Below are 17,835 nucleotides of genomic sequence, written 5' to 3'. Positions count from 1 at the left end.
GCATTGCTCAAGCTAAGCATATTTAACATTAACAGCGTTGTTCAATACACGAGGCATGAGGAGGCCTGACATTGAAAGGCCACCATATTCACAGTTAAATCTAACTAAAGCACGTGAAGAAATCATGGTCTGAACACCCAGGTGTATTTGACGTTTCTGCCAGCAGAAACTGTGGAGACGGTTAAGCAAAGATAGTTATGAAAACCAGCCCTCTCTATACATGTTTCAGCAAGTCGATATGAAAACTTCACTTATTTTCTCCCAATAACCAAAAGTGTAGTTCATCTATATTTGTTAGGTGATTGCACACTAATCATGAAGGTCTGCCGGTTTTGTCTGCACCCAATGGAGATGCAATGCATTATTACAAGCTTGTCTGCTCAATGGACAACATACACAATCAGAGAGAATGAATCTGAGCTGCCTAATTTTGTGGGAAGGTCTTCAAAATATGAACCAAATAAGGTCGGGGCAAGAAGACACGGTTGATGCTGGCCAGGATTGATCTCCGCCTGTGGCCGATTCAATTTGAGAAGTGATCAGAGAATTGATAGTAGGGCTGGAGGCATGTTACAAGTGACCCGTTTCCTCCACAGGCATTCACTAGATAAACGAATGTAAGCTGTGTGAAAGTCAATGAAGCAACGGCATTAATTCCTACTGATGTCAGTCTACTTTAGAGCCTTGACCCACAAGGTAAAGCTGTGATTAGCGGTGGAAGGACCTTCACCAATATTGCCTTCTTCAATAGGTATTATTAACCCATGGTACAAAATCCAGACTTCCAAGTGCTGTAGAATGTTCTTGAATAAACCTTATCAATAATATCTGTCACACTAACCACCCTATAGCTTTCAGGGAGGCCGGCATCAACTTTCCTAAATATTGGCTTTACTACTGCAACCTTTCACAATGCGTGGAATTGTCAAGTTTCAGAAACCTGGCGAAAAAAATCCCTCGTTGGTTGGTCCACCAGTTCTCATTTGACTAGTGATTCCTTTTAATCACTCACAGGGAAAGTGCTAAAAAAATGTTTTTCTGCCATTTTGAAACTCACAACTGAGGCCTGAATTACAGGTTTCATGAGGTGGAAAAAACTCCCCTGTAGCCAAAGGGGTAAACTGTGAGAGGTGCCTGACTCCAGGGAGGTGGCGTGAGGCTCTCTAAGGCACTTTTAAATGTGCTTTTAACTCCCTCCCAAAATAGGTTAAAAGTGTCAAAAATTGTGATAAAGACAATCGCAATCCATCAGCAACTATTTTAGGTGAAGACTGCATTTTGTGCTGAAACGTGCAGGTTTTTAACAACGGAGGGTTGGCAGACAGCAAGGGGTGAGGCAGAGGGCCTACCCATCGAAAAAGGCTCAGCAGTGAATCCCCGCTAGGGCTGGGGCTGAGCAATCAAAATGGTATTTAAGTACAGCATTAGGAGAAAACAAAAGCATTCATTGTAAAAAAATAAATAAAAAACAATTAAAGCGTGAGTTAGGGTTATGGCTCAAATGCGTAAACCCACTGAAAATCCTCAAGTGACAGTTGTTAATGAATGCCAGAACTTGCGTTGCATGCCCTATTAATATCTTCACTTCTGTGTGTGTCTTTGCCACTTAAAAATTGGTGTCCCGGGCATGATGGTTGACGAGAGCTATTGCTGATTGAATACATTAATAAACCATAATTGGCAAAATTCCACGGTTTTATGCATTTGGGCCAGAACTATAACTCACTTTTAAAATTGAAAAGTGAAAAAATATAAAAGTTTGAAGCCTGATTCCTAATCATGAGCCTAACCAGGACAACACTAATCACTATCCTGTACCATCAGTTGGCAGAGGACCTCAGAACCTTTCTCCCTCCACTTTCTTCCTGCCCCTCAAGATATCTTACCGAGATCCTTTCGGGGCCTTTATTAGATCTTATAAGTTAGCGGTGGATGGTCAATCCTGCCTTTATTGTTCAAACTGTAGTGGTTGCGCTTGACTGTCTATACAGGTGTCAATAGTGTTATGGGATTGCCCTCTGTAACACAGATACGCATAAATAAAGCTCTATATGAGAACTGGAAGAAAGCATATTTTTTGGGTTCATCATGCATGCATCTAACTTTGCACATTTTTTGCCATATATAGAAAGCCAGCTACAATTCTTTTTAACTAATGTTTTAGTAGGGGGGTTTACCCACTTTTCTAAAAGTAGCAGCCTTTGGTATGCACAGATGGTAACATTAAAGTTCATTAGTAATGCACTCAGCCTGCTGTCACTGATAGGAGGCCCCCCCACCTCTCCATATACCCCCACACCTCTCCATGCACCCCCAACCCCCCTACCCCCCTACATCCACCCCCCCATTCACACACATTCACACATACATACATGCATGCATTTATCCAATTACACACACATCCGCACACACTTCAAAACATACACAGACACGCATTCCGCTTGCTATACATACAAGCACTCACACTTCCATACATTCATGCACGCAATCACCACTAAACACACACCCGCAATCACACTCACACATACATGCACACACATAACACCCCCCAATCCCCTCCCCTGTCGGAGACCTGACTTACCTGGATCCAGGGGGTCTTCCGGCAGGAGACGGGACGCTGCTACAGCCAGCATCGTCCACCAGCAGAACACCGCCAGGCCGTATTATTTGTCATAATATGGCTGGTGGCGATCTAATGACGTGGCGCTGCTGGTGGTAGCAGCGCCACCTAACTGCAATCCACCAGTATGGCCACAGCCGGATTTCTGCCCTTCTTGTGGCGGAAATCCAGCTGTGGTCATAATATGGCAGACAGATGGTAGCCGCGGAGACGGTCTTATGGCAGTCGTCGCCGCGGCGGTAGGCGGTTTTTACCGCCGATGTTAAAATGAGGGCCTAAGCGTTTTAAGATTTAAAATGGAAAATTAATGCTGATGTATTATACAATATGTAGGCTGATGGACACTTACCCTTCATGCTTCGCCCAGAGCAAATTTGGACCCAGCACAATTGCAATGTTACTGGGTGTCATTTTATTGTTATCACTATACTGTGTAAGCTTTGCCAGGAATTTGATCAAGTACCTAAGAAGAAAATACACAAAAAGAATAAATGAAAATTGCATAAAAGGAAAGCCGTTATGGCCTTGAGTATCACATGAATTTGAACCACTGATCATACTGAAATAGGAGTATTTAGGTAAAGGAAAGATAGAAAGAATAGACTGAGCATGCAGGTATATAACTTTTTCAAGCTGAATCAAAGAGTCATAATGGCTCTTTATCTTGGAAATAAGAGAGCACTCTAGAGGGATGCAAGCGTGTTAGCTGGTTCGGGGTGAAGGGTCACCACTGGTAAATAGTGAGAACATATAGAGCTGTGAGAGTTACCAAACAAATTCACTACTGGTGCAAATGGGTGTCCTGGACAGGAGTTTAGGGTCACAAAAGGGTAGAAACTTAAGTTCATCAAGAGGGGAAGGCTATGGTGATGTGTATGTGGAGGGTCCTGGGTCATACAATTTAGCAAATGGTGTAAATGGAAAAGTCCTGCAGTTACAGTTTGGTTCAGGGAGGCACACGGAAAATAGAAGGAGCTAAATATGTGAGAAAGATCACTGTGTTGTAATCTAGAGGTGACATGTTCACCCTGGACTCAAAAAAATGACTATGATGAACCTGTGGAAGGGCAGTCAAATCCAGGAAATAACATTACAGGGTGCAGACTAAGAGTGCTACGAGTAATAGCACACTGCTTCCCATTTCAAAGCAGCAACACTATAGGGCAAAGGAGTTAATTTGCTCTTTTTTACTTTTAGTCGTAAAAGAGACAAGCACCCACTTAATTTGGGGTTTCTTCGAGTGTATGCAAGGTGCTAAGAAAGTGTAGCCACGTGTAATATGTCGTCTCATCAAAGAAAGAGCAAAACTGAAGGAATCTAGAGAATCCAGAAAAGCTTCCTAAACCTCCTGACTGAGACAGAATTTTAAGAAACAGAGAAAATAGCAATAATTTAGTGGCTATGTAGAGCGACAGCAGGAATGAAAAAAAGCCACCAAGTGGGTTTCACTATCCAAGTATTCATTCAATTTAATTCTAGGTATTTCTGCGGATTTGTTTTATGTGCATTAGCGGACTGCATGCTAACATTCAAGTCCAAGCACTTTTGAGTTGGTTCTCTTTACACAGCGATTCTCTCCTCTCCCTTTGACATACCTGAAATTATCCAGGTTGGGCTTTGGCATTTTGTTGCAGATCATCCATAAACCCTGCAACTTCTTGTCTGGATCCGGAATACTGTGGGAGACAGCAGTGGAGACATTAAAACCAACGTAAGATGTGTCACTGACCGTTTGCTCACATGGTTGTGCCACTCTATAATTTCAAGAGGTCACAAACATTAAATAACAGTAAGTTGTAGAAAATCCAGATCTTTGGACCACTCCACAATTGTACAATCACCTTCCACACATGCATGGTTCTACTATTTCTCAACTGCATAAAAACACAAGGGACACCAAAAAATCTTAGCCAAATCCAGAAGGCCTCAAAGGTGAGAACTATTGTCTTTGCTATTGCTTGTATAAAGCGGAGGCTGAGTACAGGGTAAATTTCACTTTATGCAGTCAAAGATGTTCTTTAGGGATGGACATTGTTTGTTACTGTGTGACATATCTACTGCAAAACGATCTTTCAAACCCCTAAACGTGTCCCCTATGGTGAATGGCAAATGAAACAAAGTAAAGATTGGTTTTGCAAGGTGTCTGGAACAAGGTCAACATTTTTAAAGTGAAGAACTTGAGAGCAGGTCTACTGCCTGGCAACCTTTGCACTGCTTACAGTGCCATGAGTATGGGGCGCCTGGGTCTCAGGGATAAAAACACTCTCAAGGACATAGAATGGTCCTATGGGTCACCAGCTTAGATTGTTTCCTAGGTCATGCATTCATAGTCTGGAGCAGAAGCTTCGGTGTGCGCAGAGTGAATGCAACATATATTAAAGCTGGGCTACCGTAGTTTCAAGCAGAGGCTTGATGAGGAAGAATGCACCTTCTGCAGCATAAAACATGGGCTAAATTGCATACGGGATAACTCAAGTTGACTGTATGACCTGCTGCTTTTTCATCTCAGCCCACACACAGCTCAAGGGTTGATGCAGGGACCTGCTATGCCTTAACAAATCTTCAAAATTAGTCTCTGAAAAAATGGGCTTCAACATGCTAAGATAAAATGCAGCTTTTACAGCATAAAACGTGGGCAAGGTGTATGCTGAACCTCAAGGGTACGGAGAAGAGTGAGAAGAGTATGACCTGTTGAATTTTCAGCCACCCTACAGCTTTCAAGGCCTAGTGGATGGAACTGTCGGTCACGCCTGAACAAAGCGTCCATTCCTAAAAATTAAACCCTATCATGCCAAATGATTGCAGCTTCCAAGGACTTTACGATGAGGCTTCAGCTTGCCTACTTTGAGCACAACCTGCGAAGATAAGACCTTGTAGAGCTGCAAGCAGAGCGCAGTTTCCAGCATCTTGTCTCAGTATTGCTTTAAATGAGTAGAACAAAACCCACATAAGGGCAATATGCTGCTTAAAATCGCCAGTTTGCTCCCAAGTTGCACTAGTCATAAAACAAATCTTACTTTCCAGCCTGGATCCATTCCTCATACAAATTAAAGGTCATTAATGGCTCTGGTAATTCACGCAAGTAGGATTTGAGAGCACCTGCAAAACAGATATTAGACAATATTAGAATTGATATTGATTGGGAACATATATTAGACAATATTAGAATTGATATCTGCTTCCCCGCCCGCTGAGTTTACTGAGAAGTTTATTTTCTTACTGAGAACAACAAAAGCACAATGAAGTTCAACAGTAAAGGGGCAGACTATTTCTTTAGTTTCCACTTTCATATTGTGAAGTCATGCTCGGCACTTGAAGACAAGAGGTAAGCAAAGTCAAGTGAGCAAGCATGCGTTAAGTATCTAACAGAGCTCCAAGACACAAGAGAATGTCTCCCACCTCCCCTAGGCCACTGTGGCAGAGAGGTAGGGGGTACAGAATGAAAGATACTCAGATATCAGAAATGGGATCAGCAGTCAGGGCACACGGTGCAGAGATTAGGAGCAAACAGTGCACAGAATAAAGAGCTCTTCAGTGGCTCTTCTGCTGTCTCCCAAGCAATGATTCTCTTGTATATGACTCTGGATTGAAGCAAAGATTTGAATAACATTTACCACAGTCAAACTGCCCTTAACACAAAGTGGGGTTAAAACTGCAAGAAATGACAGGGGATTTTCAGAGTCAGATGTTGAACCTCTGCCAAGCTTAGTAGATTAACATTTAGAATCAATAAGCACTAGGCACATTAACAAAGAATTACTTTGGGTGGGCCGTGTGTACCTGCTACAGCATGAGGGTCTGAATAAAACTCCTGCAACTGTGACGTGGAGCAGTCCAGGGCCGCCTTCAGCTTCTTCAGTTTGGAGGCTCCTGCCGCTATCCTGAACAAACCCTGTGGATAGAAACTTTTTTAATGTCTGTATAGAACAAACAGATGTAACAGCTTAAGACAGATCCGAGTGCCCTGCAGGAACTCAAGTTTACTCGAGCTGAAAACATGTTTGCATGGACGCGTGTTGTGGCATGCTTAGTGAACACTGGGGAAGTGCACTGACTCTACTTGCAGCTCTGTCCTTTGTGCGGTTAGAGTATTTTACCAAACGTCTACTTGAAGGGATGAAAAGGTTAGTTACCGGGTCACCTGCTCTTATCTCTAGTGCCATTATTTTTTCATAGATAGAGATTTTGCCTCCTACTTCTTTGTAAACTATTCCTCTCTAAAATTGCATAATCAGAGCAAAGCTGTCAATCAATGAGATGTTACAAACAATTACAGAGAAATACTATACATAGGTTTCAGCAAGTTTAAAGTGCTAGAATATTCCTGGGATTCCATCATCTGTTCCACATCTTGCCTAGTTTCAGCATTTCCCCATGATTCATCAAGGAGATCAAGCTTCCCGCTGGCCCATGATGTTATCAATTATCTCTCCTCCTTTTGCCAGATCCTCCCCCGCCTTGTCATCTATTCTCATGAGCATCATCTGATGAGTGTCTGTTATTGCCCAATCCAATAAATCTTTTTCCACACTTTAATGTGTTATGGATGTGGTGCTATCCAATTTATGGCTATCAGCTTAGAAACAACTTGTGAATTAAAACCAAGAAGGCCCATATGTAACACTTTTCAAAACTTGTTGTGCATGTGTCAAGTTACCATCATATTGACAAAATACCAACATTGCTACCGCTTCTCCACTCACTACCACACAAGCAAGTTACTTACCTTTGGTAACACCTTATCTGGTAGAAAGGCTATCTAGCCGCAGATTCCTTATCTTAGAATTATAGCATGGCGTCAGACTGAAGCAAAGTGTCCATTACAATGGAGCTCACCTGCCAGGAAGTAGTGCTTGGTGAAAGTGTGTAAAGATGTGAAATGTGGCTTCCTGAAAGATGTCCAGGGCAGGGACTCCACAAGCTAATTCAGTGGCCACAGCCTTGGCTCTACTGGAATGAGCACAGAAACCCTCTGGGGATTGCTTTTTGTCTACTGCACAGCAGATTTGTATGCACAGCACTATCCACCACGTGAGATGATCCATTTCTGCACAGTCTTTACTTTCTATGCCCCAACATATCCAAAAAACAGTTGATCGTCCACCCAGAACTCTACAGTATGATCAATGTAGAGCAAGAACGCTCTTTTTGGATACAGAGGGTGGAGTCTCTCCTCTTCCTTAGAAGAAGTCACCGCCTTCAAAAGGAAGTAAGGATGGGTTCTCAGAACCAGTTTGTCTGTGTAAAATGCTGTGTAGGCAGGATGCACAAAGTGTGTTTACAGATGTACACAAGATGCACTGAAAGCGCCCAGAAGATAGATAGCTGCCTAGCAATCATTTACAAAGCAACAGAGCATTGCACCCTCCAAGAAACAGCCTCCTTTGAATATTTACTTTCTTCTTCCTGGTCCAGTCTTGGCCTTATAATTTTCAGACCAACAGGAGGCAACTAATCATTCGTTGATTTTGCGGGCCTTATGACAATCAATTTCTTCAATAAAGTAAATAATATCTACACCTTACTGGCTTCAACCCTCCAGTAAAGTACCCACCAAAGTGCTCATAAAACATTCTCAGATTAATCAACACAATGAAACTCAACCAGCACTTGAAATGTACTTTCTACAAAGCAGGCATCCCCCTGTCCTGGGTCATGAAATAGCTAATAGGCGATGGTTGAAACCCTGGAGAAAATAAGCAACAAAAAAAAAATGCAATACTGCAACTTTCCCTTTACCAAACATTGTGAGGAACGAGTTACTTACCTTTGGTAATGCCTTATCTGGTAGAGACTTTATCATCTGACAGAAAGTTCTAGCTGCAGATCCCTTACTTTAGAATAGATACCCAAGCACTACCTCTCTGGAAGTGGTCCTGCGAAAAAAGTTCGCACCAAAAAGTACTGCATGACCAAACAGTAAAGTGCCGGTCCCGACGAACCTTAGTCTTAGTCAACATGTGCAGAGAGGCCCACGTTGCTGTCTGGCAGATGTCCAGGACTGGGACTCCTTGTGCTAACTCAGTGGTCACAGCCTTTGCTCTAGTGGAATGAGCATGCAAACCATCTGGAGATTGCTTCTTGGCCAATCTGTTGCAGATTTTGATGCACAGCACGATCCATAGGGAGATGGGCTGTTTCTGCACGGCTTTCCCTTTCTTGGCCCCAACATACCCCACAGAGACTTGATCATCCACCTGGAACGGTTTTGTGTGGTCAAGGTAGAATAACAACAGTCTTTTGTGTCCGGCTGGTGGAGTCCCTCCTCTTCCTTAGAGCGATGAGGCAGATGGTAAAAAAGTAGACAAAGTGATGGACTGGACTATGTGGTAGAGGCTGACTACTTTCTGTAATTCCCTGTGAAGATCCAGTATGTTGGGGAAAAACAAGATATAGGGAGGCTGGGAGGACAATGACTATAGCTCACTGACCCTCTAGACAGATGTAATTGCCACCAGAAAGGATGTCTTGATGGGAAGAAGCCTAAGAGGACAAGAATGAAGCGGCTGAAAGGGAGTGTACATTAGGAAAGTAAGAACCAAGATAAGGTCCCATTAAAACATAACAAAAGGAGCTGTGGTAAGCATGTTCGGAAGAGCTTTAAGGGATCTATTTACAAAAGAGGGCTTGAAGAGAGGACAGCCGCAGAAAAACAGAGATGGTAGACAAATAACCCTTCAAAGTGCCCAATGCAGATCCCTGCAGAGCCAGGGAAAAGAAACAAAATAACCTGGAAAAAGGGGTCAACCTGTATCTCAGCGCTCCATGCCACAAATGTATTCCAATGGATGGCGTACATTGTTTTAGTTGAGGGATACCGAGCTGACAACATAACATCAGACTTTAGGCAGAAGGTCGAAAGCTGGCAACTGTCACCGCGCAATCTCCAGGCATGGAGGTGAACGGTTGGTCGGTTTGGGTGGAGAACCTTCCCCTGCTACTGCAACAGAAGATCCTTCCAAAGGGGCAGCCTGAACAAAGGTTCGAAGGCCATGCTCAACAGCTCTGGATACCAAAATCTCTATGCCCAGTCCGGAGAAATAAGGGTGACTTGGGCCCAGTCGTTCCTGATCTTCTTGAGAACTCTGAGCAGGAGTAGTATAGGTGGAAAGGCATACATGAGGTCTGAGCTCTACTTGTGAAAAAGAGTGTCGCCAGGTGAGAGCAACTATGTAAACTCTAGGCACAAAACTGCGGACACTGCGTGTTCCTGCCGATGGTGCACAGATCTAACCAAGGCTCGCCGTTCTCCTGAAAGAGACTTTGCACAACCTCCAGATGGAGACGCCATTCGCGATTGGCTAGGTGTTCAGGAACGGCCAGGTGTTTAACCAAAAGGGAAATGCCCTGGCATTTCAGCCATGTCCTGAGACGCAGGGCCTCTCGACTAAGGGTCCACAACCCCACACTGTCCTGTTTGCTGCAGTACCAAGTGGCAGTGGTGCTGTCTGTGAAACACCTGCACTAGCCTTCCTTTGGTGGAGAGTAGAAAGGCTTTCAATGTCAGCCCGGATCACTCTGAGCTCTAACACATTGATGTGGAGTCTGGATTGATCTCTACCTCTCACGGATGGCCACCTCAGCCCAGGAGTCAAGCATCTGTCACTACTGTCAGATTTGGTTGGATAAGGGGGGGGGTCTTGCCGCTGACTCAATCATGGTTCAATACCCACCTCTTTTTCAGGGCCCTCTGAGATCTGGACCATGTTGGAGAGATTCCCCTGATGCTCTGCTCTCTGGAGTCTCATTGCAGAGTACATATATGCCTGTTGGTATCTGTCAAAAGGAGGAGGCAGGAGGTAAGGAGTCCCAAGAGCTTCAGAGCCAGTCTTCCTGAAACCCAGGATAGAGGCTGAAATTTTGGTATCATAGCCTGAATATCCTGGACTTACTGTTCGGGAAAACTGCACTGTGTCCAGAACAGCTGGAATGGAAGGGATCGTCTGAGAAGGGGTAAGGTGTGACTTCAGCATGTTTATAGTAAATCCCAGTGAGTGCAGGAGGTTCACAATAGTCTGGAGGTGGGAGAGGACTGCCTGGGATGAGCCCACCTTCAACAGCCAATCATCGAGATAGGGGAAGACTGGAACCCCTAATCTCTGCAGATAAGCTGCAATCACCGCTATCACCTTGGTGAACACCCTAGAGGCGCTCCTAAGACCTAGGGGGAGCACGGTGAACTGAAAATGCTTGTGACCTATCATGAACCGCAGATGACATCTGTGGGCAGGCCGGATGCGATTGTGGAAGAATGCTTCTTTCACGTTCAACGCTGCCATCCTGTCTCTCGGGTCTAAAGAGAGTTTGAGTGGATGTGAGCATTTTGAATTCTCTTTTTGCAGGAAGAAATTGAAACTGGTGGAGGTCTAGGTTAGGACGAAGGCTTCAGCCCTTCTTGGACACCAGAAAGTAGCAGGAAAAGCAACTACGGCCTACTTCTGCTGCCAGCACCCTCTCTATTGCGTCCCTTGGCAAAGAGAGATGTCACTTTATCACTTTCTGACAGAGTAAAGAGAGATGGTCCTCCATCAGCCTGTTGCAAGTGGGTACTATGGGTGGGGGTGTGGCCTTCAAAGGGAGGAAGTAGCCCATTCAGACAATCTGCAGAACCCAGCAGTCGGATTTCACTGACCTCCAGCGGTACAGGTGAGGGTGTACTCTTCCTCCCACTGGGTGTCCGTGATGGTCAGATGGCAAACTAAAGAGGCTTGGAGGGTGCAGCTGTTGGAGGAGTGGCAGACTGTCCTGACCTCTAGCTGCTTGACCGAAGTGGTCTGTGGGCACCGCATCCTCTGGACGAAGCCTGCACATCCCCTGAAAACCCAATCATCCTCAATCAGGTTTGACACTGTAAGGCCACCGGCGAAGAAACTGCTCTGCCTAGCAAGCCGGTTGTATCCAGGCCACATTAGATGTTGAACTTAGCTGCGTCCTTCTATCAGCAAGACGTTGGAAGAGTCTGGGCTGGGTCTCCTCCGGGCCCATAGGCAGCACCTGCACAACCGAATCCCAGAGTGCATGTAAGTAACAACCCATAAGAAATGCGGTGTTCACCGACCACAATGCCAGGCTGGTGGAAGAAAATATTTTCTTGTTTAAGATGTCCAAGTCTTTCGGATTCCCTATCCAGTGGGGATGTAGGAAATGCACTAGGATTCACTTGGGAAGTAGAGGTTGGACCTGCAAGATCTATGAGGTGGGGTGTTGTGTGGGGACACGGAGGTCCCTGGATGGGCGATGGCAGAGGCAGGAGTCCCTGTGCAGTGCTTGGACAAGGCCCAGAGTAGGACGTCTGTGAGGGTTTCATTGAAACAGGAGAAGTGGTTTGGATGAAGTAGCTCCCATATGAAGCACAATAAGTCTTGACAGCCACTGAGGGCAGCCTAACATCAAGGACCTCTGCTGCCCTCATCACTACCATAGTAAATGAGGCTCCCTCCTCCTCCTTGGCCACAGCAGAAGCAGACTCAAGTATCTGGAGAGATGTCCAGTCCACTGACATTTGTCAAATCATTCATAAGGGTCCAGTGGACCCTCCCAATTTTGCCCAAGTCATAGCCCACTGGAATAGGGCTCAGGGCTCTGGCTCCAATTGGCATCAGAAGACGTCCATCCGGCTCTGTGTGGGAATTGGGGATAAGAATGGAGATGGTGGCACCGGGAGCGTCGGCAGCGGGCCAGTGCTGGGCAAGGTTGAGGTGTATCGACCAGCGGCTGGTTCGGTTCCATCTATGTATCCAAGGGGCCTAACTAGTGCTGAGGAGGAACCTACTGGCAGACCTCAACTAGGGGCCCCTCCCAAACCAGCAGGGTCTGAAGGCGCTCACAAATATGAGGTGCATGGCCTCATAAAATTTGAGAAGTTGGGCAGGAGTCGCTTCAACTCCAAGAAACTCAGGGAGGTGCATGATGGCACACAGGCTCAACCATGGAGCCAGGCCTCAAGTTTTGATGCTCCCTTGTCTCGTTGGATGACTTTGATGGCCGTCAAAGTCAAAGACCTCTTCAACTTCTTCCTCTTCTTTTGGGTCATACCGAAATGGGATGGCTTCGACTGCAACAAAGATCTATGGCCCCGCGGCGTCGCATGTCGAGCAGCAAGGAGCTTCAAGGATCGCTCCTTCAAGGTACTGGGATGCGTGGCATGACAATCGGCACAGGTCTTGGTGTAGTGGTCACGCTCAAGTCACCAGAGCCAAATGAGGTGCGGGTCCGTCACCGACATTAGCCTGTGGCACACAGGGCTTGAATCTAGCCTTCCCTGTTGGCATCCCACCAAAAGAAAGGACTAAAAAAAAAAAAAAAAAAAAAAGTCAACAAAAAAGTTGAAAAAGACAGTCAACAAAATTACTGAGGGTAGCTCTCTCAAGTTCTAGTCTGACTGGCTTGGAAAGAAAAGAACTGATGTCAGTGCGCTGGGGTGGCACCTATATAGGAATGTGCACATCACTTTCAACTGTGGACGATGCAACACGAAACCGGACAAAGCCACCTACTGGTACTGCTCACAAAAAATATCCGGATCCAGTCTGACGCCTGGGGAATATTCAAAGGTAACGAATCAGCAGCTAGAAGTCTCTCTCAGATTGTGCCTTCAGATATGCTGGAAAAACAAAATGTGCCATCCTCAGAGTGTGCATGGTGAAACCCAAAGTACAAAAACAGTGGTAAATGTGGATCATGGTAGTTCCAAAAATGTCACTGTATCACAACAGCCTTCCATGTAGCCAAGCATGAAAACAAAATCCTCTGAGTGGACATGAGAGATGAACTGAAAAAGTTTGGCATCATCTACCAAGGATAGGAGATGACCTACAATCACAATACAATAACTTCTGACAAAGTGTATGATCTCATAAAATTTCCTGATTCTCACGTCCATGGACACCACTTGCAGGACTTCTCAAAATTTACAATACGGAATCTTGTTTGATATAATCTATGTACCCCTAAGGGAGGCGTCTAAAAATTCTCTATGGTCATTAGACCAGCTGTGCTCATTCTTATTTTTACATTTTAGCTTTAGCTTGAAAACTGCAGCAGATTATATAGCATCTAGATTACAACATCCCATACACAACAGTGCCATTACACAAACGTCCAATCTCTCAGTTTGTGTTGGATTCCACCTTTTAAGATACAAACAGAACACACACAATTGCATTTCAACTGTTTACCTTCCTAACTAACCTCCACACAGCCAATCTAATTATGGAGTCCTTTGTACTGGATCACAGCTTTATAACTAGGAGAAAATGACCAACTGTCAATGTATTACTAACAACAACATGCCATCGCAAGACCTCGCAGGGCATGGAAAACAACAGGTTTGGATGCAACTGATATATGAATGTTTTGCATGGATTACTAACCAACTGATGAGGACAAAGCAAACGTTCAGAATAAAATGAATGAGGCCTGTTATTTGGTCACAAGTACACAACAAAAACATTTTGATTATCCTCCATCATAAGGTGCTAGGTAGAGAAGTACTACCTTTCAGACAAGATGTTCAGGGTTGATGGGTTCTAGCACTTATCAGGATATTGTTCTAACTCTTCTCAAACACTAAGTGTAGACCCAATTTGATCTCAAGCTTTGGAGAGATGTAGAAGTCATCACTGAATATTCGCATGAAGAAAACATTATTTGGTCGAGATTGCAACACCTAATTTGATTTTATGGGATGCTGCAAATTACAGTAATTATGTATTCCCTCCAAAGCACAAATGGAATTTGTAAGAATGGCAACAAAATCAAAGAGCACTGTAATAGTGGTATCTTTCCCACCCCGATACACTCCATATACCTTATATTCTCTTCACAGATCCATTATGGCTTCACTTAAATAGGCTTGCAAATTCCATAGTCATCATCTGAAACTGGCACAGTCTGCATCTCTGACCTTGCTCTCCTCTCAATCTCCTTGGTTTGTTATCATCCCTAATAAAACCACTGAGCTTCAATAGGTCTTCATGGTTTTTCACGAAATGTAGAAAACACATCATGACATTCAGTGCAGAACTGTTTGACATCAACAACAGTGCAACTGTATGTGATTAGGCGACATGGGACACCCTAATGTGACAGTGAGAGGCAAAATCAGTAACCAAGTTGTTGCAAAGAACTTCTGAAAAGGATGTTAAGGTTTTAGTTTCCAAAATTCCAACCCTTTAAATACAAATGCACTGGGAAAAAATCATCAGTGTTTGAAGACCTTAAGCTGAACTTTCTTTAAGTTCAACTTAATTTCTTAAAAGGTGCTCCGAGGTTGACGATCATATCTACTTAAGCATCCAAACCAGGTTCCATGGTAGCAGCCACAAGGCCGGCAACTTACTGGCCAATTCCGTCAAAGCCATAAACAAGGAAAACTATCTGCAGAAATCTGACATTTAGAATTTTTCGGCAGGCAGTTGGAAAGCTTTACCACCAGAAAATAATAAAACTGGTCTCATTCTTGCTGGCCTGTTCTAGGAGCACAGTCAGCTTAACCACTTCTAGAAAATACATTCACACTGACAAGAGAAAAACAGAAATTAAAATGGGGCTGCCCAGCGAAAGTTTAATTTGTGGAATTCAGATTGAACAAATCCCCCATGCAAGGAAGATAGGAAGAGAATCTCTGGGTCTGTGGTGTAGCTAGCAGGGTCTGTCTGCACTTCAAGTCTCTCAGTGGAGATGTTTGGAGAGATCGATCTAGCCCATCTCACTTTAACGTTTATATGTGTAGTCTTCTTACATTCAAGCCGTTTTCCCTTCAAAAGTCGCAAACTTCAAATAACTCCACTTTACAACAATGTCTGAAATGAGATGGTTTATGGGCTGGGGAAGCGTAAGTTGACCTTCAAGGATGCAAATGAGATAAGCAATGCCTTGCAAAGTCTTTTAAAAATTACCAAGAAAGAAGTAGAAACTAGCAATATGATGCACTGAAATCCCAAAAACATGATGAGGGGCAGGTCAAAAAATGTTAAAATCCTGAGACGTGCAAGGTTCAGATGACAAACAAATGATGTACTAAACTGACCAGAGTGCTTCTAGGGTATGTAACCGGTAAAACAATTAACTTTGGTCTGCAGTGCCATAGGCAGATCCCCGACCATGTTGTGAACCAGGGAGCTGGATATTAATGAGAGTACAAAAACAATGATAATAGAAAAAGGACTGAGCTCTCGAGCAGAAGCCTGCTCACCCACAAACAGTCGGTTTTACAAGTAAAATTGCAAGCTTTGTGAGGAGGCTGAATTAAAGAAAACGACAAGCAGTAAAAGCACACCCGTGCGAACCAAGCACTTAACAGTTTAAGCAAAATCCTCCTCAGAGCAGGAGGCGAGTCACTGAAATATACAAAAGAAAAAGATGCACTGCTAAAAGACTGATTGGATACATGGGTCAGAAGATAGAGCAAAATATCAACTCCAACACTCAGAAGCCTGTCTTACCTAAAACAGGGGTGAAAGTTAACCTTTGATAATAATCAAAATAACTGATGAGTTGGTTCCATTATAGCTGCCACTTAGACTAAGTACCACCTAAGGTTGGTTTTTGTCCATTACCAAGGTCGGTTCAGATGGACGAATGTGTTAAGAAAATTATAAAGAGGGAAACTATCAGACTGACATGAAAATCAGAAACAAGTTAATCAGAAAAGCCAGAGAAATGCTAAAATACCTTAGAGCTGTGAAAACTAATAAACTACATTCCAACAGACAAACATTTCATACTAGCATTGTAATAGAAATATTGGCTTCTTCCAGAGCGTAGTAGAAAAAATGAAATCCCCTTTGGTTGCAGATGGCGTCACCAAAAGGAAGTCTGATTTGTATTTTCAATCCTAAAAACAAATCTGGGGCAACCTAAATAAATAAAACTGAATTAGCATCGACTGATGATACACAGTAATTCATACAAAACAGCATGTACTGAAAACCTGAACTTTTTAAAAGAACCTTATATCAGGATAGCTTGGTGGCTTAAATATCTTGAAATGTAGAAACAACCTTTTCCATTTAAGACAAAAGTATTTCGATCAGGTCCTTCTGATTTTATCATTGCCAAAAACAGGTCCACAGGAACTCTTCTAAAACAGGTCGAAACAGGTGGTGAATGGGCAGAGCCAGTCACATGTTAAACTACTTCATATACCACGACTTTCCATTGAGCATTCTTGGCTTGCCTTTAGATTCAAATGAGTCATACGAGCTGAAGAAGGCAGTAATCATAAATTCAATGCAAGAGTTACAAAATAAAATAAATACGCAAGGTGGGAGTATTCCAACTTCAAGTTGTGTCGATAGGGCACAATGGGAGCTCTGCTGGTCTCACAAACGTCCCTTCAGGTGGAGTGAACAAAGCATGTTTCCCCTCACATACCAGGATGGCTGACACTACATTACCAGTCAACTGTGTATTCCTGATTTCCATTAACTTTCATAACAATTGTGATGTTAGTGTCACAAGTTATCATTTTGCAGGAAAATCCCGACTTTTGACTGGTGAGAATGTCAATCTCCTGGGAGTCCCTTTGCTAATGGAGTCCACTTTTCCACTACAACTGCCACAAACATCCACAAGAGCCAGTGAGTGTGTAGTAACAGCAGTGAAACATACATCTCTTTCTCTTCATGCCATCCATTGAGAGTTATTTCTTACCTCCTCCGTCATTCCGGTCTCCAGGAGCATCATGACACATGCTTCCAAGGGTAGGGCAATTTCTCTCGCGCTGCGTTTTAGATGTTCTTCCAGGGGTGTCCCAAATGCAGGCTTTTCCGTCCATTTATCTAGGGAGCAGCAAGCCACTGAGTAAGAAAGTGCTAAAACTCCCTTTCTGATTCATTCAGTGGCTAAACTAGGTTTTTACAGACGTGGAACATGGCAAAGCAGGCACCTGGAAAGCCAACACAGCAGAGGAGAGATGCACAGTTTGAAGGGATTACAGTTATATTAAGAGAAAGAGCAAAAGAGGTTAGGAGGCTCTAGCAGAAAGTTCAGCCTATCAAATGACACCTACATCTTAAAGTACGGCCTATTGTCATTCTCCTCACTTGTAAAATCCCTTCAAACATTTTCTCATAATGTATTTAAATACGTTTTTATCATGCAATTAATTGTATCCCAGTTGCAAATTCTCTACGAATCACCCATATCATTTGTATTCATCTTGAAAAAACAAAAGGCTGAGTGGATCACTGTGATTCGAACTTCTGACCTTC

The 17,835-nt window shown here is 43.7% G+C and overlaps 1 protein-coding gene across 7 annotated transcripts in view; it reads right to left on the bottom strand.

Annotated features, from left to right (window-relative positions):
• ARHGAP17 (Rho GTPase activating protein 17) overlaps positions 1-17,835 on the bottom strand; it is a 282,860-nt gene that overhangs the window by 64,721 nt on the left and 200,304 nt on the right. For all 7 annotated transcript variants that reach the window (XM_069209704.1, XM_069209708.1, XM_069209702.1 and 4 more), the window contains exons 10-14: positions 17,276-17,403; positions 6,401-6,512; positions 5,638-5,719; positions 4,216-4,296; positions 2,970-3,083 (exon numbers count right to left, since the gene is read on the bottom strand). In XM_069209704.1, coding sequence (XP_069065805.1) covers positions 2,970-3,083; positions 4,216-4,296; positions 5,638-5,719; positions 6,401-6,512; positions 17,276-17,403 — 517 coding nt within the window. The remainder of the gene's footprint in view (positions 1-2,969; positions 3,084-4,215; positions 4,297-5,637; positions 5,720-6,400; positions 6,513-17,275; positions 17,404-17,835) is intronic.

This window comes from Pleurodeles waltl, chromosome 10, assembly GCF_031143425.1.
Source record: "Pleurodeles waltl isolate 20211129_DDA chromosome 10, aPleWal1.hap1.20221129, whole genome shotgun sequence".
Lineage (NCBI taxonomy): Eukaryota > Metazoa > Chordata > Amphibia > Caudata > Salamandridae > Pleurodeles > Pleurodeles waltl.
Note: the sequence above shows the minus strand (reverse complement) of the source record. Positions and strands in the feature narration are given on the sequence as shown.